The sequence below is a fragment of the Coregonus lavaretus genome (assembly GCF_964263955.1).
Source record: "Coregonus lavaretus genome assembly, chromosome: 28".
Lineage (NCBI taxonomy): Eukaryota > Metazoa > Chordata > Actinopteri > Salmoniformes > Salmonidae > Coregonus > Coregonus lavaretus.
In genome coordinates, this window is record NC_140015.1 from 30,954,412 (window position 1) to 30,979,706 (window position 25,295).

The 25,295-nt window shown below is 42.8% G+C and overlaps 2 protein-coding genes and 1 long non-coding RNA gene across 3 annotated transcripts in view; 2 read left to right on the plus strand and 1 right to left on the minus strand.

Moving 5' to 3' along the window:
• Nucleotides 1–5,585: 5,585 nt before the first annotated feature.
• On the plus strand, nt 5,586–6,054 carry LOC311104329. The gene is made up of 3 exons (XR_014610154.1): nt 5,586–5,646; nt 5,784–5,864; nt 5,982–6,054. It is a non-coding gene; the product is annotated as an uncharacterized lncRNA (long non-coding RNA).
• Nucleotides 6,055–6,183: 129 nt separating this feature from the next.
• On the plus strand, nt 6,184–11,146 carry LOC311103224 (NADPH oxidase organizer 1-like; the record flags this gene model as incomplete). The annotated part of the gene is made up of 5 exons (XM_084144766.1): nt 6,184–6,359; nt 6,504–6,691; nt 6,884–6,997; nt 7,262–7,379; nt 10,145–11,146. 5 exons carry the CDS (start codon nt 6,184–6,186, stop codon nt 10,737–10,739), a joined length of 1,191 nt encoding a protein of 396 aa, XP_084000892.1. The 3' UTR covers nt 10,740–11,146.
• Nucleotides 11,147–12,638: 1,492 nt separating this feature from the next.
• The window catches only part of LOC311104250 (transducin beta-like protein 3), a 43,308-nt gene continuing 30,651 nt past the window's right edge, over nt 12,639–25,295 (minus strand). The window contains exons 18-23 of the mRNA XM_084146007.1: nt 22,916–22,974; nt 19,250–19,353; nt 17,880–17,951; nt 17,169–17,327; nt 16,632–16,725; nt 12,639–13,835 (exon numbers count right to left, since the gene is read on the minus strand). Of these exons, the coding sequence (XP_084002133.1) occupies nt 13,415–13,835; nt 16,632–16,725; nt 17,169–17,327; nt 17,880–17,951; nt 19,250–19,353; nt 22,916–22,974 (909 nt within the window). The 3' untranslated portion in view covers nt 12,639–13,414. The remainder of the gene's footprint in view (nt 13,836–16,631; nt 16,726–17,168; nt 17,328–17,879; nt 17,952–19,249; nt 19,354–22,915; nt 22,975–25,295) is intronic.

Consider the following 25,295-nt stretch of genomic DNA (forward strand, 5'->3'; position numbering starts at 1 on the left):
ACTCTATCAGGAGACCATTTTTGAGGTCTGGGAAAAATTGAAGACATTTAGATTTTGGGGTGTAGTTACCTTTAAATTCAAGCGTGCACCAGGAAGAGACCTTTGTTTGGTTAAGCGGTGTTGCTGTAGCGCTCATGTGATTGCAGAGTTTGCCAAACAAATGGCCACTGGATTGATGCAAATAATCACGGTATACTTCCGACAGGCAGGCATAGGCTACTTTGTAGTTAACATTTACTTGCAAAGGTTTTTGGGGAGAGCCATTCCTTCTCTACTTGAAGAAGGTTATCATTAGCATCATCGCTAACGGCTACACAATGTGTAGACATACGCGCGCACCGCACACAGACAGGGGCATTCCTGTGCGGTTTCAGAAAGTTCATGGAAATACGAATCACTGATGCATTTTGTTCATGTCTTATGATTCACTTGGGCAAATGAATGCGTTTTCTAACAAGTTGAATAGATTTAGTTGATTTCCTACTAAGTTCAATACATTTTTGAATATTGTTGAATTTAGGTTTAATGTCTGGATTCCGTGATTCCGTCCGCAACGCCTATTTTATAGGGCCCTAGTCCATGAACTTGTCATAAATCAACATAGGATATGGCCTCTTTTTTCCCCCCACAAGACTCAAATATATAGCCTGGAAATGTAAGCAAGGTTTAAGCTTATTCAGTCTGTGTCACAAAGTGGATACTTGTCTGTTTCCCTTTCAGAGTGAGTGACACATTGACTTTATATAGTGTACCAAGAGACTATGGCTCTATCCAAAATGGCACCCTATTCCCTATATAGGGGACTACTTTTGACCAGGGCCCATACGGCTCTGGTCAAAGTAGTGCACTATGTAGGGCAGAGTGTACCATTTGGGATGCACACCAGTGTGGGGGGTCAAAAGTGAAATCAGGCCAATGGGAGAGCTCCTTACTGACAGACCGGGGTTCATGACCTTTTTGTTTCCTAGCCCAAAAAAGGCTAAAGTCTGCAGAAATGTATTTCTTTCGTGTTGTTTTATTATTCAGTCTGCAGAAATGTCCTTCTTTCGTGTTTGCTGTTTTGTTCTCTATTGCTCCTCTATTGTTCCTCAAGCAAGGGGGGAGGCTGATGACATCACAACTTCCCAACAAACCAATTTCTTTAATGCCCTCCTACTTGAAGTTTGCAGATGTGTCTATAAAACACTATTTTGCTCAAAGCACATTTTTTTACTTTTTAGTGTGTGTACTTTATTGTATTTATACTTATGATATCGCTTTTCAACAGGAAAAGTTCCAAAATTACTGGAGGAAAAATCAAGCCAAATAAACAACTTTATTACTGTCAGAATTACATTTACTTTATGACTCCAGGAGGCCATACAATGTGACTGACTGAGGCACCTGTAATTCCATGACATAAAAAATAATATGCTACATTGTTTTGAAAAAAAGAAAGAGCTGTCCTAACAGCCTGATCTCACCTCAGAATATCCCTATTTTTTTTTTATTTTTTTTTTTTATTTCACCTTTATTTAACCAGGTAAACCAGTTGAGAACACAAGAAATGCACACCTTTCCTCTCTGTTCATCATGAAATTCCATGATGTCATCATCAAAAATACAAATTAACAATACCTCTGACTGCTCTGCCAGAAACCTTAGTCACACATTGTGTGGACATGAGGTTGTTGTGATCCTTAGAGCCTTAGCCAAAAGAAGAGAGCTCTTCCTCATTGGTCTGGATGATAAAAAGACTATCACAACGAAGGAGGGATGGGATGGCATGGGGGAAGGAGGGGTGGGGTGTGGAGGAAGAGGATTAATCAGTCTCATTAACTCGAATTGAATGGTCTGAAAATAGGTTTCCAGTGTGAAGCTACTTCCTTGAATGCCTACCAGTTCTCTATCGGGAAGAAGGCATGGGGCGTGGTGGAAGAGGATGAATCAGTCTCGTTTCCTTGAATTGAATGGTCTGAAAATAGGTTTCCAGTGTGAAGCTACTTCCTTGAATGCCTACCGTCCTCCAGAAATTGTTTAACTTTTCCTGTTGAAAAGCGATATCCCAAGTATAAATACAGTAAAGTATGGTTTGAGCAAAATAGTGGTTTTTAGACACAACTGCAAACTTCAAGTAGGATGCATCCAAGGAGTTGGTCTGATGGGAATCCGGATGTCATCGGCCTCCCCCCTTGCTTGAGGAACAATAGAGAACAAAAGAGGAAATGCCCACCCCCCACTTGTACTATGCAGAGGTGGCACCACAGGTTCAAAAGTGGTGTGGCAAAATGTGTATTTTCTTTTCTGAGGGCTTTAGTTTTTCTTGACCTCATGACCTGGTCAGGTAAAACTATGGGTCCTATTTGTAGGCTATAACAAAATACTATTATAATAGATAGCTTCCCTTTTCATCTGTGCTATGACTACAGGCCTGAGGTTTTTCTTGTTGGGTCATGTGAATTGGAAACACTCCTGGCTTAAGGTGGATCAGACCCTTTCAAACGACCATGGATATAAAAAAAAGCCAGAGACAACAACTTCAACGGACAACATACTCTGTAGTTTTGTGAACTACTATAGCAGGACTGAGCGTTATGCAAAGAATGGTTACAATGTCTTTAAATATTAATTCCATTATACACACACAACATTAAGCAGTGGACTTTGAAAAAATATAAAAGACAGACAGGTTTCAATGTATACTGAACAAAAATATAAACAGGACATGCAACAATTTCAAAGATTTTACTGACTTACATATATTTAAGGAAATCAGTCAATTGAAATAAATTAATTAGGCCCTAATCTATGGATTTCACATGACTTGGAATAAAGATATGTATATGTTGGTCACAGACACCCTAAAAAAAGGTTGGGGCGTGGATCAGAAAACCAGTCAGTATCTGATGTGAACACCATTTGCCTCATGCAGTGCGACACATCTCCTTTGCATAGAGTTGATCAGGCTGTTGAATGTGGCCTGTTGAATGTTGTCCCACTCCTCTTCAATGGCTGTGCGAAGTTCCTGGATATTGGCAGGAACTGGAACACGCTGTTGTACACGTCGATGGCCTCACACACCAGTACAGTAGGTGGCGGTGTATGCACCTAAAAGTTGGATGCGTTCCGGACATTATTATGAGCCGTTCTCACCTCAGCAGCCTCCACTGGAGCCGACTAGGTGAAAAATCTATCAATCTGTCCTTGAGCAAAGCACTTAACCCTAATTGCTCCAGTGTTGCCGTCAATAATGGCTGATCCCTGGCTGTGACACCAAATACATTTCCATTTCACACCTCATACTTGTACAGGTTAATAAGGAATGGGAAAAACATGAATCAGCGTAACCACTGAGACATTAGTCCAAAGGTTAACCCAGTATAGGCAGGAAAGAAATTAGGTTCCAAAAACAGGCAGTTAAAGGCAGAACAGTTTTTCTTCTGTGTACTTATTTCATATGGCTGTTGTAGCTGAATAGAGAAGAGGTGGGCCTATCTACTGTAATAAAACGACTACTACTTTATCACTGGTAATAAAATGACACTTCATCAAAGCTCAGTAAAAGCAATAAATGCAATATCTCCAGAGAAATGCTGAGTGTGCCTGCAGACTGCAGGTAGGCCTATACGTGTTGCAACCAATGTTCCCTCTAATTTTTTTCAGCACTCAGCAAATTTCAGGTCTGCTAAGCACAAACCTGAACATTGTGAAAATTCTGTGCAACTTCCACCGCGCGTTCACTGTGAACACTGAGGCTGAACCCACTTTAAGTTCGAGTTTTAACAGTGGCCAAGTAGGCTACTGTGGCTATTTGATCATAATGTAGGCCTATTTTACCAGAGTTAAATGCATCCCATAACATTTTAACATGGAAATAGCTGTTCTATCATTCAGCCTACAACAGCAGCCAATGTGTGGTGTTCAATGTAGGCCTACATGAGACTTTTGAAAAAAACATGCAGGTCTTGACATTAACCTGTTTATCCATTTGTCCTTCAGACAAGGTGACTGAAAATGTTATTGTGTTGTTTAATGCAAGAAACCACTTTACAAAAGAAAATGCATTATTATTCCCACACCATTATTACAGAAAATCAGACAAATTATGCTACCCTCTGCATATTGGCTACATAGCTTATTCAAACCTGTCTCAAAATATAACATTGCTCCTTAAGACAAAAAAAGCTCTTTACCTGACTGGCTTTTCAAAGATGTCTAGAAATGTACACCTTTTGTGCTCTTGTAGGAAGCAATCACTCCCCTATTGCTGACTACAAATTATATATAACTGGGCTAATAACTCACTAACTAGCAAAGGATATGAACAACATGTGCAGATGTGGCTACATGCAGCTCTTGCTTTGATCTCAAATCAAGTGCATCTACTCAAGACCACAGCTGTAAACACAGTCCTGTTCAAAGTAAATGGCACAGGTACATATATGGCCAGTGGTGGAAAAAGTACCCCAAATGTCATACTTGAGTAAAAGTAAAGATACCTTAATAGAACATGACTCAAGTAAAAGTGAAAGTCACCCAATAAAAGTATCAAAAGTAAATTAAATTGCTAAAATATACTTAAATATCAAAAGTAAAAGTGTAAATAATTTCAAATTCCTTAAATTAAGCAAATCAGACAGCACCATTTTCTTGTTTTTTAAATTTACAGATAGCCAGGGGAAGGCTCCAACACTCAGACATAATTTACAAATGAAGCATGTGTTTAGTGAGTCGGCCAGATCAGAGGCAGTAGGGATGACCAGGAATGTTGTCTTGATAAGTAGGTGGATTTGACAATTTTCCTGTCCTGCATTCAAAATGTTAGAAGTACTTTTGGGTGTCAGGGAAACTGTATGGAGAGAAAAGTACATAATTGTCTTTAGGAATGTAGTGAAGTAAAAGTAGTCAAAAATATAAATAGTAAAGTACAGATACAAAAAAAAAACGTTAATAGTACAAGTATTTTTACTTAAGTACTTTACACCACTGTATATGGCAATGGTCTATTTGCATATAGGCCTACTGCAGCTCTGTGTAGAGTACTCAGTCGTGGGCAATATAATCCTACTCCAAAGCATTCTGCTTACAGCAAAATCTCTTGCATAGTTCGTTTTGTTGCAGTATGTTGCAGTATGTCAGTATGTGGCATTGAAAGTGGCTAATTGCATTGATTCGATCACAATTGCCACAGTAAAGGGAAACGTTGATAGATAACTAACAGGGAAAACTCTAGAAAATTGAGTGAAGTGCAACCTCCTGCTTCTCTCCGTGGGCTGATATTTCTTCTGCGCGCTGTGCGGCAATCCCGGTGGAGCTGCGTGGCAGTCTCGACGCTACTGTGCGCCAGCGCACGGACGCAGTTTAGAGGGAAAATTAGTTGCAAACAATGATGATACATTGGTTGCAGTGTACTTCGTCCACTTGCTCCACTCTCATGTGACGCAAATATTGTCCTCCTATTTGTTTGCTTACGTGCCTCTACTGCCACACCTTCTTACTCGGAGAGATATATTAACCTGTTGACCATTTGAGCTCCAGTCAGTTAGTTAGGAACACAAATCTCCATAGGACTTTACGCATCTAGGCTTTTTAATGACTTTCATGGAGGAGCAACGGTATCCTGTTAATGTCCGACTGATTGGAGTGATGCACAAGAAGAAAAGCAAAGTATGGATACTTGATGCATGTAATACTACTGCTGCTATTATGGGATATTTCTCCAGATTTCTGCATGAGATGAATTTGGCAGCAATGATTTATACCAAATATTTAATTTATATTTATAACTTATTTCTAATTTTCAGATGTACATGACCTCGGTGCTTTGGTCAGATCAGAATGACATCATTGTTTACAGAACCTTCAAGGACTTCAAGACACTTAATGTAAGTTACATCTTCAACTGCAATTCAAATTGTCAGATCTTATGTCGGCTACAAAAATGCAAAATATAATATGTAGCCATACTTTTCTTACTTATGCCAACTATTTATCCAAAACAGGAACAAATGAAGAAGATATTTCCACCTGCGAATCCACTTAAAAAATCGGACAGGATTATTCCTAGATTTCGAGGTAGGCCAACATTGTACTTTTAATATCATGTTGCCGATTGATGTCTATCAGTGGTATACTTTATGAACGAATAAGTTATTAATAATTCATAATTAGTCATCATCATCTATTCCTTCATTAGACTGGAAGATGAAGATAAACGCAAATAATAAAGGTCCCAGCAAGTCGGTGGTCCAGCTGAAGTTTTTGGAGAAATACTGCAGCGAGCTCCTCAGCTGCGACCCGCGCGTCTCACAGTGTCCTGAACTCATCCGGTTCTTCCACCCTAAGGACCAAGAACTACAGCCAGAGTTTGCCAAGAATAGGTAGATTATAGTGAGAATTACGCACTGTATCCTGAGCATTACGCACAATTGGAACGACTTCAAATCCAGTGTCCCGTTATGTTTTAGTGATTTAATTTAGTACAAGAAATAGTAATACATTTACAATGTGACTTCCGTCCTCAGTATCTTGATCATGCCTTCAGAGGACTCCGCTGGACATGAAAAGAGTGTCAACGTTGGCAACGTGACGCAGCCGTTCGTAACGGAGGCATACCGGTGCATGGCACCCTACGAGACCAAAGACACCAAAAACCGGCCTTTCAAAGTGGCCGTGGACGAAAACGTGGACGTGCTCATCAAAGACAAAGCAGGTGAGAGAATTTCTGCTGTGCTTTACCTTGCGCAAAGTATTATGTGCAAGTATTTTACTCTGTAATAAACATGTAAAATTGCATCACTTTTAAACTCTGCACCAATTGATCGATTCTGTGACATGTAATGGGCTTCAAAGAGCTGATCATAAATGTCCATCACCTGTCTAACCCCTCTCCCTCTGCTCCCAGGCTGGTGGCTGGTGGAGAATGAGGACAAGCGTATGGCCTGGTTCCCTGCTCCATACCTGGAGAAGGTGGAGGGGGAGGAGGAGGATGATGATAGGGACGGGTCCTATGGGGAAAGTAAGAGACCATCTCTTATTCCTTACACATATGCATTTATGTTTTCTATGGCCTGGGAGGGGATAATCAGGGGTACTGTCTGCAAAAATGTTCACATCAACAAATATATAAAACGTTCACATATAGCTGATGCACCAGCGTCAAGACATATGCACTGCAAATACTGTACTGTGCATGTACTGCAAGGTGTGGACTACCACTGACAGTATATTGCCATACATTGATGTTGCACCTATCCTAACATTCTGCATCACCCACCCATAGGTGTGCTGTATAGTGCTGTCAGAAGCTACAAAGCCACGAATGGAGACGAGGTGTCTGTGGACATTGGCTCAGTGGTGGAAGTCCTGCAGAAGTCTGACAACGGCTGGTGGCTGATCAGGTATGTTACTGAACAACACCTGTCTGACTAAACAGGGAGAATACAGTAGCTATAACTGTAAAAGAGAATCATGACTTCCAGACTGTCGGAACCATGGAATCATAATGATTAGAACTCATACTAATTATATGGTCAGATGACAGCAAATGCATTGAGAGAATGGGAAGTGAATGGGAATTGAAAGTTATGGTGCAGACAGGCATGCAGAGTATCATCGCCCGTCCATCATATACCATGCGGAAACAACAACGCTGTAATTATCTCACTACATCACAAGTCATCTTTAGTTGATTCTGATGAACCAATTACCAGAGATAGCTGAGCCATTGTCTGCTCAATGCTCTTTTGAGACAACCTCTCAGCGTGTTCCACTCCTATCATTAGAAAATAGTTGGTATGCTGATATTTCGAGAGCTTGGGACTATAAGGTTCTATCTGCAAAAATATTATTCTTTGATAATTGGCTTTAATGTTCCGAACCCTCATTGGTTTGAATAGTAACAGCGATTTTTATCTTGTATTCTTTTGAACTTAACAACATTCATTGGGGTATTTAGAGTACTATATACAGTGGGGAAAAAAAGTATTTAGTCAGCCACCAATTGTGCAAGTTCTCCCACTTAAAAAGATGAGAGAGGCCTGTAATTTTCATCATAGGTACACGTCAACTATGACAGACAAAATGAGATTTTTTTTTCCAGAAAATCACATTGTAGGATTTTTAATGAATTTATTTGCAAATTATGGTGGAAAATAAGTATTTGGTCAATAACAAAAGTTTCTCAATACTTTGTCATATACCCTTTGTTGGCAATGACACAGGTCAAACGTTTTCTGTAAGTCTTCACAAGGTTTTCACACACTGTTGCTGGTATTTTGGCCCATTCCTCCATGCAGATCTCCTCTAGAGCAGTGATGTTTTGGGGCTGTCGCTGGGCAACACAGACTTTCAACTCCCTCCAAAGATTTTCTATGGGGTTGAGATCTGGAGACTGGCTAGGCCACTCCAGGACCTTGAAATGCTTGTTACGAAGCCACTCCTTCGTTGCCCGGGCGGTGTGTTTGGGATCATTGTCATGCTGAAAGACCCAGCCACGTTTCATCTTCAATGCCCTTGCTGATGGAAGGAGGTTTTCACTCAAAATCTCACGATACATGGCCCCATTCATTCTTTCCTTTACACGGATCAGTCGTCCTGGTCCCTTTGCAGAAAAACAGCCCCAAAGCATGGTGTTTCCACCCCCATGCTTCACAGTAGGTATGGTGTTCTTTGGATGCAACTCAGCATTCTTTGTCCTCCAAACACGACGAGTTGAGATTTGACCAAAAAGTTCTATTTTGGTTTCATCTGACCATATGACATTCTCCCAATCCTCTTCTGGATCATCCAAATGCACTCTAGCAAACTTCAGACGGGCCTGGACATGTACTGGCTTAAGCAGGGGGACACGTCTGGCACTGCAGGATTTGAGTCCCTGGCGGCGTAGTGTGTTACTGATGGTAGGCTTTGTTACTTTGGTCCCAGCTCTCTGCAGGTCATTCACTAGGTCCCCCCGTGTGGTTCTGGGATTTTTGCTCACCGTTCTTGTGATCATTTTGACCCCACGGGGTGAGATCTTGCGTGGAGCCCCAGATCGAGGGAGATTATCAGTGGTCTTGTATGTCTTCCATTTCCTAATAATTGCTCCCACAGTTGATTTCTTCAAACCAAGCTGCTTACCTATTGCAGATTGTCTTCCCAGCCTGGTGCAGGTCTACAATTTTGTTTCTGGTGTCCTTTGACAGCTCTTTGGTCTTGGCCATAGTGGAGTTTGGAGTGTGACTGTTTGAGGTTGTGGACAGGTGTCTTTTATACTGATAACAAGTTCAAACAGGTGCCATTAATACAGGTAACGAGTGGAGGACAGTGGAGCCTCTTAAAGAAGAAGTTACAGGTCTGTGAGAGCCAGAAATCTTGCTTGTTTGTAGGTGACCAAATACTTATTTTCCACCATAATTTGCAAATAAATTCATTAAAAATCCTACAATGTGATTTTCTGGATTTTTTTTCCTCAATTTGTCTGTCATAGTTGACGTGTACCTATGATGAAAATTACAGGCCTCTCTCATCTTTTTAAGTGGGAGAACTTGCACAATTGGTGGCTGACTAAATACTTTTTTCCCCCACTGTAGGTAGAGAACATTGAACAGAACAAGGATATGTCAATAACTCAATTTTGACAAAAATGCAGATAGAACTTTCCAGACGTCAGTTCAACGTCTAGTTTTGATTTACATTTGGTTGAGTTGTCAACTAATGTGGGTGAAAAAAAGACAAAATTCCCTTACGTTGACTTTTTTCAAATCCAACCAGTTTTCCATGTTGATTCAACGTCATCACATGGAATATTTTGGTTGAAATTATGTGGAAATAACATTGATTCAATCAGTTTTTGCCCAGTGGGTTATAATCTCAAGTTCTCGATTTGTTTCTTACTGCATACCTTTTTACTAAACAGTACGTTCAAAATAGTATGTAGTAAGATTAGTACACAGTATGCAGTTTAAGTAAGAAGTAGCCAAGCCAGATTTCGGACACGACCATTGACTTGTCCATTTAAGTGAAAGCTAGACAGACAAATGTGTACAAAGGCCACAGACTTGTCAACTATCATTACCTAGGAGAACATATTGTACCAAGGCTTTGACAACATTGGGATTTCTGATATGAAATCCGAACTCATGTCAGTTTCCAATTTCTCACTTCTTCTTTCTCCTCTTGACAGATACAACGGCAAGACCGGCTACGTACCTGCCATGTACCTGCAGCCCTACAACAACCCCCGTGTCCGCCTGGCGGCTCTCAACCTGGCCCAGCTGCAGCTCCCCGGCTCCAGCTCTGACCACAAGCTGGCCGGACACTCCCACAAGCTCAGCCGTTCCCAAGGCAACCTCCTGCAGCTGCCCGGCTCTTTTAATGTTCTATCTGAGCCTCGGCCTAGCCCTCCACCTGTGATGTTCACCACCCCCGCCCCGGCATACCCTAGCAAGGGCACTCCAACACCTACTGTCATGGTGGAGGTGGACCGGGAGGTGGATAGACGTGAGTACAGCCTGACTGGCAGCAAGGGTAGCATGGGGAATGAGGGCAGCATGGAAAGCGAGGGCAGCGACTTCAGCTTCAGCGACGACGGCGTGTCGGAGGGGAGGATGGTCCACGGAAGATCAGACCCAAACCTGTTCAAGATGGCCCCCACCACCCCCAAGGTGCCCCCCAGGCCCAGGGCGCAGGAGATCCTGACGCGCTGCACCACCGTCACGCGCAAGAACGCCTCCAAAGCCAGTCTGTCGCCAGCGCCTGCTGAGACACTGAGCCGATAAATTGGAGCAGTGTTGACCCAAAATGGTGGTGATTCGTTGGTAGCCAGTCCCTCCTTAGCCTTTTAAAACCGAGGTTGAAGACAGAGTTGTGGCCAGGAAATGTGGTGTGATCTCTTTATGGGTTACAGGAAGAATCCAAAGGCTTTAGCACAGAAAGTCACCGTACTAGAAGCCCAGAAGATGGACTGTGGGACTTTTATGATGTTACCTGAACATGATTACACTGTGACATGATTTACAAGTGTTTAACTGTGCCTTGGGGCTGGTCATGTAACCATGAGTTGTGATATGGGAGGAAGAATCATACGTTACTGTAATACTCAGAGTCACATATTGAGTCTTTATTTTTTTTATGTGGAAGTTTACTTCTTGCACTGTTAGTCAGGCCTACTTCCATGCACCTGCACAAATGGATACTGACACTGAAACTCATTCACTGATAGTAACTGCATTGTAGACATTTTAATGCGGTCTGTTCATTCACAATTTATTTTGTGGATGAACAAATATTAAGGTTGGGGGTTTACTGTAATTTGTTTACAATCCTCAGTTTTAATTAATAATTTTTCTTCACTTAAAAATGTGAGAAGTCTGAAGTCATATACTGGTATAATGAAAATATACACTTTAGTGAATGAACATTCAGTAGCAATTTAGATTTCATCGTTTCTACTGTATGGCCTTGAATCTAGAGATCTCTATTTTCCATACTGGAAAAGTACTATTGTGCCTTATATGCATGTTATTAGCAACTATGGTTGATTCCACATCATGATTCCCTCATATTGTACTGCATACTGCAATAAATTCTAATACATTATCATACTAAAATAACTTGTCCGCCTCTCTTTGAATGGAGAAAATATGCTGATTTCAACTTAACAGTGTGTTGTGTTGTGTGTGGCCTACGCCGAGTGCTCTACAGATGACACTGGTTCCATCTCTTTTCATCCATAGCAAAGCACCCAATTTCTCAGTCTCGGTGTCACCATTCCTATCCACCGCTACCTTACTATTAATCATATTCTGGGTCACAAACTGTTAGGCATCTCCCGGAGTCCACTGACATACTGTTAGAGCTCACCCTGAGTCCACTGACATACTGTTAGAGCTCACCCTGAGTCCACTGACATACTGTTAGAGCTCACCCTGAGTCCACTGACATACTGTTAGAGCTCACCCTGAGTCCACTGACATACTGTTAGAGCTCACCCTGAGTCCACTGACATACTGTTAGAGCTCACCCTGAGTCCACTGACATACTGTTAGAGCTCACCCTGAGCCCACTGACATACTGTTAGAGCTCACCCTGAGCACACTGACATACTGTTAGAGCTCACCCTGAGCCCACTGACATACTGTTAGAGCTCACCCTGAGTCCACTGACATACTGTTAGAGCTCACCCTGAGTCCACTGACATACTGTTAGAGCTCACCCTGAGCCCACTGACATACTGTTAGAGCTCACCCTGAGCACACTGACATACTGTTAGAGCTCACCCTGAGCCCACTGACATACTGTTAGAGCTCACCCTGAGCCCACTGACATACTGTTAGAGCTCACCCTGAGTCCACTGACTTATACCAGAGATCCCAGACCACACCTGCGCCACCCTGTGATAGGGACAGACCACTGACTTAAATAAAATGTGACAGACAGACACACAGGGTGACAACATGCTTAACAGGCTGGACCAGTCTAATGTGGTAAAGGAATACAGGCTTGACCTTATTCACCCGTTCCTGTGTCTCATGGTTTATGCCCCAAATGCCCTATGGGACTTTTATGTCAAATCATTTCATAAGTTAAGCCTTCAAACATACTCTTTTACATGAACATATTGGTTAATGTTTCAAATGAATATGAACTTATTAAAAAAAACAGCACAATAATTATTTCCACAAGGCACACATTTTAATCCAGATGCATTTGTAATCATCATGACAAACAAAATATATTGTTACTTAAAGGAGGCTTTTGTTGTTGTTTATGTGGAAGAGCAGGACTGCACAACAATGTACAAATATAAAAATTAACGAGTGCTGGTTTCTGTAGAGAAGAGTGGGGAGGAAGTCACGGGTAGAGCCTCGACAATTTCTGACCACTAGTAGCAGGCTTCCACTAGGTACCAGTAGCAGGCTTCCACTAGGTACCAGTAGCACGCTTCAACTAGGTACCACTAGCAGGCTTCAACTAGGTACCAGTAGTACGCTTCAACTAGGTACCAGTAGCAGGCTTCAACTAGGTACCAGTAGTAGGCTTCAACTAGGTACGAGAAGCAGGCTTCAACTAGCCCACGGGGGGCCAGTATGAAAAAAAAAAAAAGTATGCACTCACTAACTGTAAGTCGCTCTGGATAAGAGCGTCTGCTAAATGACAAAAATGTAAATGTAGCGCCCAGAGTTTTTCCTGGTCAGAAAAACTCATGGCACTATTTATGAGAAATGACACGGTTTTCCAAAATGGCTGCCGAGAAAGGGGCCTATGCTGACAGCCAGGCATATCAACCTCAAAACCAGTTCATTTTAAAGGTCGTTCAGGACCTGCTTCTCTGTCTGTCAGTGTCTATAAAGCCACACTATCAGTTGCTCCAGGCAGTGGTCCATGCTAAAGGGGACTCCTGTGGGTTCACACCCAGGCATCCTTGGTGGGCTTGGTGTCAGACAGTCTCCCATCAGCTGGTGATTGCTTGGAGGGGTGGAGGGGATGCTGCAGACAGGATGATCTGACACTTGGCCATCTTACCCTCTGTTTGGTCTCCCTGGTCCTCCTCTTCCTCATCTCCTGAGCTCTCCTCACTGCCAGAGGGATGGCTGCCATTTTCTTTTCTGTTCTGTCCATTTTCCACCCTTTGTCCGCTGACTGAGGCTTTCCTGGTGATACTGACTTCATCATCATCCTCCATGTTGGCTGGGAAATTTGTATCTTCCTCGAGACCACCATCCTCCTCCACCACTCCCTCATTCCATCTCTCCTCACCATCCCCCTGTTCCCTACTCCCATCCCCACCCTCACCTGATCGCTTGTCGATCATGAACAGGGGGTGCGGCACCTGAAGAGAGGCGGTGTCCATCTCCTCATCCTGCGAGTCCATACTGTAAAAGGATATGACAACACACATTAGCAACCAACAACAAAGGAGGTAAAATATCCATATAAATCACGTGCTGCACAGACCCATGTTTGCTCTGTCGTATTTCCTGAAGCTGGACTCTAGCTGGATTCTTATTGGCTCTTAGGACCATGTTGAAGAATTAGGCTCCGCTGCATGCTTCCTATCACATCATAATTTATATTAGGGTACTGCAGAATACATTATCTTTATGCTTGACCCATGACAATGACTTTCTAGATAATTACTTTAAAATAATCATTCTTCAAACCTGTCCTACAGCACCATTCTTCCAGAAGTTTCAGTGTAGATTTACCAGATTGTAGTTTAGGCTCCATGGTACAGTATGTGATTTTATAGTATCTGATTAATCTCCAGCTGATCCCAGGACCTGGTTATCGTTGTTACCGTTCCACATTCAGTTTCTTATTCATCATTACAGTTCTTTCATTTGCAGGCAAAGCTTATAAACTGCCTCCCCTATTCTCTATGTAGTGCTCTACTTTAGACCAGAGCCCTAGTGAAAAGCAGTGCACTTGTCTATACAGTGAGGGAAAAAAGTATTTGATCCCCTGCTGATTTTGTATGTTTCCCTACTGACAAAGAAATGATCAGTCTATAATTTTAATGGTAGGTTTATTTGAACAGTGAGAGACAGAATAACAACAAAAAAATCCAGAAAAACGCATGTCATAAATGTTATAAATTGATTTGCATTTTAATGAGGGAAATAAGTATTTGACCCCCTCTCAATCAGAAAGATTTCTGGCTCCCAGGTGTTTTTTATACAGGTAACGAGCTGAGATTAGGAGCACACTCTTAAAGGGAGTGCTCCTAATCTCAGCTTGTTACCTGTATAAAAGACACCTGTCCACAGAAGCAATCAATCAATCAGATTCCAAACTCTCCACCATGGCCAAGACCAAAGAGCTCTCCAAGGATGTCAGGGACAAGATTGTAGACCTACACAAGGCTGGAATGGGCTACATGACCATCACCAAGCAGCTTGGTGAGAAGGTGACAACAGTTGGTGTGATTATTCGCAAATGGAAGAAACACAAAATAACTGTCAATCGCCTTCGTGGAGTTGCAATGATCATGAGAACGGTGAGGAATCAGCCCAGAACTACACGGGAGGATCTTGTCAATGATCTCAAGGCAGCTGGGACCATAGTCACCAAGAAAACAATTGGTAACACACTATGCCGTGAAGGACTGAAATCCTGCAGCGCCCGCAAGGTCCCCCTGCTCAAGAAACCACATATACAGGGCCTTCTGAAGTTTGCCAATGAACGTCTGAATGATTCAGAGGAGAACTGGGTGAAAGTGTTGTGGTCAGATGAGACCAAAATCGAGCTCTTTGGCATCAACTCAACTCGCCGTATTTGGAGGAGGAGGAATGCTGCCTATGAACCCCAGAGACCACCATCCCTACCGTCAAAAATGGAGGTGGAAACATTATGTTTTGGGGGTGTTTTTCTGCTAAGGGGACAGGACAACTTCACCGCATCAAAGGGACGATGGACGGGGCCATGTACCGTCAAATCTTGGGTGAGAACCTCCTTCCCTCAGCCAGGGCATTGAAAATGGGTCGTGGATGGGTATTCCAGCATGACAATGACCCAAAACACACGGCCAAGGCAACAAAGGACTGGCTCAAGAAGAAGCACATTAAGGTCCTGGAGTGGCCTTGCCAGTCTCCAAACCTTAATCCCATAGAAAATCTGTGGAGGGAGCTGAAGGTTCGAGTTGCCAAATGTCAGCCTCGAAACCTTAATGACTTGGAGAAGATCTGCAAAGAGGAGTGGAACAAAATCCCTCCTGAGATGTGTGCAAACCTGGTGGCCAACTACAAGAAACGTCTGACCTCTGTGATTGCCAACAAGTGTTTTGCCACCAAGTACTAAGTCATGTTTGCAGAGGGGTCAAATACTTATTTCCCTCATTAAAATGCAAATCAATTTATAACATTTTTGACATGCGTTTTTCTGGATTTTTTTGTTGTTATTCTGTCTCTCACTGTTCAAATAAACCTACCATTAAAATTATAGACTGATCATGTCTTTGTCAGTGGGCAAATGTAAAAAATCAGCAGGGGATCAAATACTTTTTTCCCTCACTGTAGACAATAGGGTGCAATTTGGGATCCAACCATAGAGAGGGAATGTGGCTGTGTGTCTGGTTTCAGAATGAGGTCTACTTCAGTACATACAGTAAACACATCAGTTTGGTTACACAGGTATTGGTCTCAAACCACAGATATGTGAAAGTGAAATCTCTTGCCTAGATTGATTCCTATGAACAACAACAGCCATTGTTCTAGACTCAGATTAGATCTATCGCAACCTTCACGAGGCATACTGTCAACACTGATGGGTCGGATGACTGTTTCCTGCTACGAAGTTAATTAGAAGGCTACAAGGAAACATGAAATCAAACAATTGAACACGTCTTTTACTTCAGAGAAGTTATGGAGTCGAATCCTAAATTCTGCATAAATTGATTTTTCACTCAGTCAATGCATTGATATTGATGGGAGACTAAGTGTATGTTAGGATTCACCCCTAAGACAGATATTATCTGTCATCACTATCAATCCCTATTAAAAGAAACTCAAAACAATGCAATTGATGTGCTTTTTATTCTGAATCTTTTTCTGAAAGCAATGCATTTGAAAACACATTTGAAAGTCATTGGGCAAGGCTGTATAGCGTTAGTATAAGCCCTGGATTGTGATTGGTGGGTGTTGTGTTTAAGGCCCTCCCCTGGTCCCCCTCACCTGGCTGGAGCTCCTGTCACTCTCATCTTCTGCCACATGTAGTCCAGGAACATGGAGGCCTGCAGGAGACGGCCTATCCTCTGCATGTGTCTCTCTAGGGGGCACAAGCAGGGTCAAATCAAACAAGGGAACTGAATCAACAAACACGTAAAGACGCATGCACACACACAATAAGCGGACACCATCACACACACACAATCAGTGGACATTCTCTGGCATCAGCGGTTTGATTCCTTCACTATTATTCAGAAATTAAAATATCATACATCATCTGCACAGTTTGGCGTGAGTCTATACATCAATGTGCCTAACACACACACTCTCACCCAAACACTCCCCACCCCACCCCCACACACGCTCTCACCCAAACACACCCCACCCCACCCCCACACACACACTCTCACCCAAACACTCCCCACCCCACACACACTCTGACCCAAACACTCCCCACCCCGCCTCTCACCCAAACACTCCCCACCCCGCCTCTCACCCAAACACTCCCCACCCCACCCCCAAACACACTCTTCCCCACCTCACCAGTGTAAGGTATGAGTCCCTCCAGATGTGCGCGTGCTCCTTGGTACAGGAGCAGCTCTTCAGGGGAGAGGTGTGTGAGCATCACCTGGATCACAGCCTGGGCGTCCAGACAGCTCCGGGCGTTGGTGTTCCACACAGCACAGAAGCGCAGCATAGACTCTGGAGGGGAGGGGGTAGAGGATTATACAGAACATTACCATACACAGACCACTACCATACACGGACCATTTCCACGGACCACTACCATACAATGACCATCATCACGGACCACTACCATACACGGACCATTATCACGGACCACTACCATACAGGGACCATTATCACGGACCACTACCATACACGGACCATTATCACGGACCACTACCATACACGGACCATTATCACGGACCACTACCATACACGGACCATTATCACGGACCACTACCATACACGGACCATTATCACTGACCACTACCATACACGGACCATTATCACGGACCACTACCATACACGGACCATTATCACGGACCACTACCATACAATGACCATTATCACGGACCATTACCATACAAGGACCTTTATCATGGACCATTCCCTTGGACTATTAACATACACAGACCATTTTCACTGACCATTATCAGGTGGCTCCATCACCATATTGAATGTTCTGCAACGTAGTAAAAACAGTGATTTTTTGGCCAGCTGAGTATACCTCATCCTTTATGACCTCACCTTTCTGGTCCTGGCGCAGCTTCAGCACAGTCTTCTCCAGCTGCTTAGCACCATCCTCCCCCTGGCGGATCGCTAGGGGCAACACAGGACAGTCATGAGGTCACAGACAGCACACACAGAGTGACCCACATCAGATATAGAAGCCTATGATCCTGGCATACATAGCCAGTGTCATGGCACACAATACATAAGCCAGTCTATTAAGACTTACGTAACTTTTTTCATAACTAACTTTCCCTACAAAGTGCATTACTTTTGACCAGAGCTCTATGGGGATCAAAAGTAGTGCATTAGATAGGGAATAGGGTGCCATTTGGGATGCAGCCTAAGTAGGCATCATCATGACCTAAGTGACCCATCCAGTCAACAACCACATTTAAGATCCTCTAGTGTCAGTATGACGGTCCATTGTTATGCCAATACAATGAACTCTGACCAATCCTTGACGGTCAAACATGTAACCCTAGTCTCTCACATCCAGTTATTTTAATGGCTTTTAACACTAGAAGTGCCAAGGCTGTCATTTTAACTACATATGAATTGAAAATGTACATCTCTGTCATTTTTAAAGCCATTACCCCTCAGTCCTTTACTTTTCCTAAATAAGTCTATTTAACATACGTATGTTATATGTTGTTAGAATTTCAATATCGAAAACAGAATGTGTTATAAGCAGTTTTAAGAGGACATGTTGTTTTGGAGCTGCACTAGTGTGTTGCCTACATACATGATGTTCCCAACGCCAACATGCCTTAACACTGAGTATATGTACACTCCTGTGTTTATAAACTGTACGTTTATTTAGCTCAGAACCTGATCTCTCTCAGGCTATGTTCAATAGGCACGAGACGGAAGAAAGCGGTCCCAAACAGGGAGGTACTATCGGAACTTGTAAAATAAGAAATCATATAATTCTCGTTGTGCAACGTTTTGCCCTAATGAACACCACCCAGTCTACCTCATCCATGATCAATACATGCAATGTCTAAAACAAGATGTTCCACTCTTCTTTGTTTTGATAAACAAACACTAAAGTGCACCTGTGCACAGCTATTTATGTTTTGGCTCAGAAGAACGTCCTGGAATTTGGGAAGAGTGATATGGTCCATTTAGTCTGTTTGCCTCTCTAAGGCTTTGACAGACTGTCAGTGGACCTGTTGGTATGCATGTCATGAGGGGGTGCTAAAGAGACACACACAGGAAGGATAATAGGTAGTGACAGGGTGGAAGGTGAGTGACAAAATGAGTGATGTGGAATCCAGCAGCTATTTCTGGAGATGTGAGGAAGAATCTGGATGATCAACATGCCGTATGTACAGTGTGGAGAAAATATGTGAGAGACTAGAGACAGAGAGGGTAGAGACATTTACCTTTGATGACTTTGAGCACAGTGTGTGGCTGGTCCAGGGAGATGGCCAGGCCCAGAGCCTTCAGGTACTTCTTCTCATGGAGCAGGTTAGACAGCTCCTGTTTCCTGCACAACACAACATCAGAAAGTAGAAACCGGGGCTGTGTTCATTACGAACAAAACAGGACTGAGACAGGGAGGGGCCACCTGGATTTGTCCAATAAGAAACGCACATTTTTGTTTCCCGTTGCAAAATGTTTTAAAACGTGCCTAATGAACACTACCCAGGAAAGACGCACAAACGCGTGCATGCTGTGATATCAATTTTTGTTAAACCTTTATCATGCTTGTGTACTAGAAGCTTTTCTTTAAGCTTAATTGCTTCTGCCTTAATTCTGAGATGATTGATTAACTAGATCATATGAGATGGGATTGTGCATGCATGGGTATGAGCCTGTTTCTAACTGTTCTGTGGATGTGTAGCATAGGAACCTAGTGTTAGGGAAGTATGGACATGATGTCTGGGTGCACAGCCAAGAGCTGACAGGTGAGATCTATGGTTTCCTGCTAGTCAGAAGGGAAAGAACTGGTTCCATCTCTATCTACTTCTACCAGAGCAAAGTGTTAAATCCTGCGCACTAATGACAAAGCTGTTGTCCTGGCTAAGGCCTGTTGCTGGGCAAAAGGTTCAAACTTGGTGTGTGTATGTGTATGGGTGTTAAGTCCCACATCATCTAGGCAGACAGCGAAAGACGCTTGCTTGCTCGGGTCAAGGGGCCATTCATCTACTTTTGAGGAACTATGTCTGAGGAGATTTCTTGTTGTTTTAACATCTATTGTCCTCAGAATGAGACAATCTTTTTCACAGTTAGTCTGCACCCTTTACCCCAGTTTTGTCTCATTGTCCAGCACATACACACACCAAGATCACGAGTTTTGTACATGCTTGCATAAGATGACTTGCCTATATAAGGTTTCTGTACTCCTCGTGTCATTTGAGCTCTCTGGCGTACACCTTAGAAGTGCATGTCTGACCAGCTCCATTATTGCAATAATTAATTGATAAATCAAGTATAATTGTTTGAAGAAATAACAAAGTCTCTCCTTATTGGGTAGAACTTCCACGACAATGCACAACTCATATGGTCATGTTTTTTTTCTCTCTCTGGCATCAGTGGTTTGATTCCATCACTATTATTCAGAAATTAAAGCATCAAACATCATCTGCACAGAGGTCAGACCTTGATGCACATGATAGACTACACGGTCATTGCCACACACCAGCTTTTAATTTAGCCGCTGTTTTCTTAAGACGGAGGTACAATTTCTGCAGAATTACAGCAGCCATTAGCTCAGCACAGAGGAAACGTGGTGGGTGGACATTCTCACCAATCCCTGTGGTTATCCTTACATATGGTTCCAGAGAACAGGTTGTGACTTTTAAAAGGAACACTATCTGATGGGCCACAGCCTGTGTGTGTGTGTGTGTGTGTGTGTGTGTGTTTGTGTGTAAACAGAAGCAAGTAAATAGAACATTTTATCCATCGTGACTTCTTTCCAACATGACCTCTTGTCTGGTTAGGCAGTGGGCAAACTTTGGTCTAACAAACCCTTGATCTGTAGATACAGTTGAAGTCAGAAGTTTACATACACCTTAGCCAAATACATTTAAACTCAGTTTTTCACAATTCCCTAGTAAAAATTCCCTGTTTTAGGTCAGTTAGGATCACCACTTTATTTTAAGAATGTGACATGTCAGAATAATAGTAGAGAGAATGATTTATTTCAGCTTTTATTTATTTCATCACATTCCCAGTGGGTCAGAAGTTTACATACACTCAATTAGTATTTGGTAGCATTGCCTTTAAATTATTTAATTTGGGTCAAAGGTTTCGGGTAGCCTTCCACAAGCTTCCCACAATAAGTTGGGTGAATTTTGGCCCATTCCTCCTGACAAAGCTGGTGTAACTGAGTCAGGTTTGTAGGCCTCCTTGCTCGCACACGCTTTTTCAGTTCCGCCCACAAATGTTCTATAGGATTGAGGTCAGGGCTTTATGATGGCCACTCCAATACCTTGACTTTGTTGTCCTTAAGCCATTTTGCCACAACTTTGGAAGTATGCTTGGGGTCATTGTCCATTTGGAAGACCCATTTGCGACCAAGCTTTAACTTTCTGACTGATGTCTTGAGATGTTGCTTCAATATATCCACATAATTTTCCTTCCTCATGATGCCATCCATTTTGTGAAGTGCACCAGTCCCTCCTGCAGCAAAGCACCCCCACAGCATGATGCTGCCACCCCCGTGCTTTACGGTTGGGATGGTGTTCTTTGGCTTGCAAGGGTCCCCCTTTTTCCTCCAAACATAACGATGGTCATTATGGCCAAACAGTTCTATTTTTGTTTCATCAGACCAGAGGACATTTCTCCAAAAAGTACGATCTTTGTCCCCATGTGCAGTTGCAAACCATAGTCTGTCTTTTTTATGGCGGTTTTGGAGCAGTGGCTTCTTCCTTGCTGAGCGGCCTTTCAGGTTATGTCGATATAGGACTTATTTTACTGTGGATATAGATACTTTTGCACCTGTTTCCTCCAGCATCTTCACACAAGGTCCTTTGCTGTTGTTCTGGGATTGATTTGCACTTTTTGCACCAAAGTACGTTCATCTCTAGGAGACAGAACGCGTCTCCTTCCTGAGCGGTATGACGGCTGCGTGGTCCCATGGTGTTTATACTTGCGTACTATTGTTTGTACAGATGAACTTGGTACCTTCAGGCATTTGGAAATTGCTCCCAAGGATTAACCATACTTGTGGAGGTCTACAATTTCTTTTCTGAGGTCTTGGCTGATTTCTTTTGATTTTCCCATGATGTCAAGCAAAGAGGCACTGAGTTTGAAGGTAGGCCTTGAAATACATCCACAGGTACACTTCCAATTGACTCAAATGATGTCAATTAGCCTATCAGAAGCTTCTAAAGCCATGACATCATTTTCTGGAATTTTCCAAGCTGTTTAAAGGCACAGTCAATTTAGTGTATGTAAACTTCAAACCCACTGGAATTGTGATACAGTGAATTATAAGTGAAATAATCTGTCTGTAAACGATTGATGGAAAAATTACTTGTGTCATGCGCAAAGTAGATGTCCTAACCGACTTGCCAAAACTATAGTTTGTTAACAAGAAATTTGTGGAGTGGTTGAAAAACAAGTTTTAATGACTCCAACCTAAGTGTATGTAAACTTCCGACTTCAACTGTATTTATCAGCTGTTGCAAGTGCCGAGTCTACAAAGTGGGTCATGGTGGCTCAACTCAGAAGATTCTAACCCCTCACCACGACCCTAAACTAGCTTAACCACAGACCCTAAAGTGAACCGCTGACCCTATACTGACCCACTGACCCTAAAATTACCAACCGATGTTAACCACTGAAAGTAAACCAAATTCCAGTTCTAATTCCAAACTGTCCTCATTGAAAAACATTGAAGAATTGGAATTTCAATGTATTTCCTGAACCACCTACATTTAAAAACGATATATGCAGGCTGTATGTCCCAAGCAAAAATCAAACCCACAACCTTTGTGTTTGTCAGCACAATGCTCCAACCAACTGAACCATCTGAAGGCGAAGGATGTTTTAATGCCCAGTTGATATCTGTATTGGTGTGGACTGCACTAAGATGAACTCACTTGAGTATCTGGTCTTCCTGCTTAGCCTGCTCCTCTGCCTGCTCCACCTCTGTCACGTCCTACAGGAGGAAGGCACACAGAATACATTTATCATTTAATTAATTCTATTTATACAATAACATTATAACTGTCTGGTTAACAGTTCTAGATTTGCATACAAATATACCCCCAGTTTTAAGACGTATAGCATCTGGTTTAAACTTCACAACCTGAATCGCTAGACTATCTAGGATGGGTGTGACAATAGTTGGAATCAGATTAGAGTACCAAGACACTCCCTAAGCTAATTCACATTAAGTAACTCAGTATTCACACCTTGCATTAATCCTTTTCATAAAGATCTGAAACACAATGGACATCACGACCATACAGCACACGACACAGTACACAAATCATTGCCACACCAGCTTTTTATTTGATGTTTCCTTAACGTACAATTTCTGTAGAATAACCGTAGCCATGAGGTCAGCTGGGTGGCAACGCTTCCAAATCATCATCATGAAACCAGTCACCAATGACTAGGGGAGTTATACCTGGAAATTACACGGTACTCACTGTGAGGTTAACAGGAATTAGCGCAGTAATAATGCAATGGTATGAGCTCTTTTATTGACATAGACTGAACAGGTGAATCCAGGTGAACGCTATGATCCCTTATTGATGTCACTTGTTAAATCCACTTCAAATCAGTGTAGATGAAGGGGAGGAGACATGTTAAAGAAGGATTTTAAAGCCTTGAGACATGGATTGTGTATGTGTTCAATTCAGAGGATGACTGGGCAAGACAAAAGATTTAAGTGCCTTTGAACCGGGTATGGTAGTAGGTGCCAGGCGAACCGGTTTGTGTGTGTGTTAAGAACTGCAACGCTGCTGGGTTTTTCACGCTCAACAGTTTCCCATGTGTATCAAGAATGGTCCACCACCCAAAGGACATCCAGCCAACTTGACACAACTGTGGGAAACATTGGAGTCAACATAAGCCAGCATCTCTGTGGAACACTTTTGACACCTTGTAGAGTCCATGCCCCGACGAATTGAGGCTGTTCTGAGGCCAAAATGGGGTGTAACTCAATATTAAGAAGGTGTTCCTAATGTTTTGTAAACTCAGTGTGGTTACTGAGTAGCCAAAAGTAATGCACTAATATAGGGAATAGGGGGACATTTGGGACACAGACAATATTATGCAAGCTGCCGTGTCAAAGTTTTTTGTTTTTGGACCAGGGTTCATACAGTCAGTGGCAAGTCAAATTCAAAGACTTTAGTACTTTTTCAAGCACTAATATTTATTTTCAATTACCACCAATTTGTAATAGTCTGGGTAGCCATTTGATTAGATGTTCAGGAGTCTTATGGTTTGGGGGTAGAAGCTGTTTAAAAGCCTCTTGGACCTAGACTTGGCGCTCCGGTACCACTTGCCGTGCGGTAGCAGAGAGAACAGTCTATGACTAGGGTGGCTGGAGTCTTTGACAATTTTGAGGGCCTTCCTCTGACACCGCCTGGTATAGAGGTCCTGGATGGCAGGTAGCTTGGCCCCAGTGATGTCCTGGGCCGTACGCACTACCCTCTGTAGTGCCTTGCGGTCGGAGGCCGAGCAGTTGCCATACCAGGCAGTGGTGCAACCAGTCAGGATGCTCTCGATGCCTGGCCATGCAGTCATGAGTGAACAGGGAGTACAGAAGGGGACTGAGCACGCACCCCTGAGGGGCCCCTGTGTTGAGGATCAGCGTGGCGGATGTGTTGTTACCTACCCTTACCACCTGGGGGCGGCCCGTCAGGAAGTCCAGGATCTAGTTTAAGAGGGATGTGTTTAGTCCTAGGGTCCTTAGCTTAGTGATGAGCTTTGAGGGCACTACGGTGTTGAATGCTGAGCTGTAGTAAATGAATAGCATTCTCACATACAGTGGGGGAAAAAAGTATTTAGTCAGCCACCAATTGTGCAAGTTCTCCCACTTAAAAAGATGAGGCCTGTAATTTTCATCATAGGTACACGTCAACTATGACAGACAAAATGGAGAAAAGAAATTCCAGAAAATCACATTGTAGGATTTTTTTATGAATTTATTTGCAAATTATGGTGGAAAATAAGTATTTGGTCAATAACAAAAGTTTCTCAATACTTTGTTATATACCCTTTGTTGGCAATGACACAGGTCAAACTTTTTCTGTAAGTCTTCACAAGGTTTTCACACACTGTTGCTGGTATTTTGGCCCATTCCTCCATGCAGATCTCCTCTAGAGCAGTGATGTTTTGGGACTGTCGCTGGGCAACACAGACTTTCAACTCCCTCCAAAGATTTTCTATGGGGTTGAGATCTGGAGACTGGCTAGGCCACTCCAGGACCTTGAAATGCTTCTTACGAAGCCACTCCTTCGTTGCCCG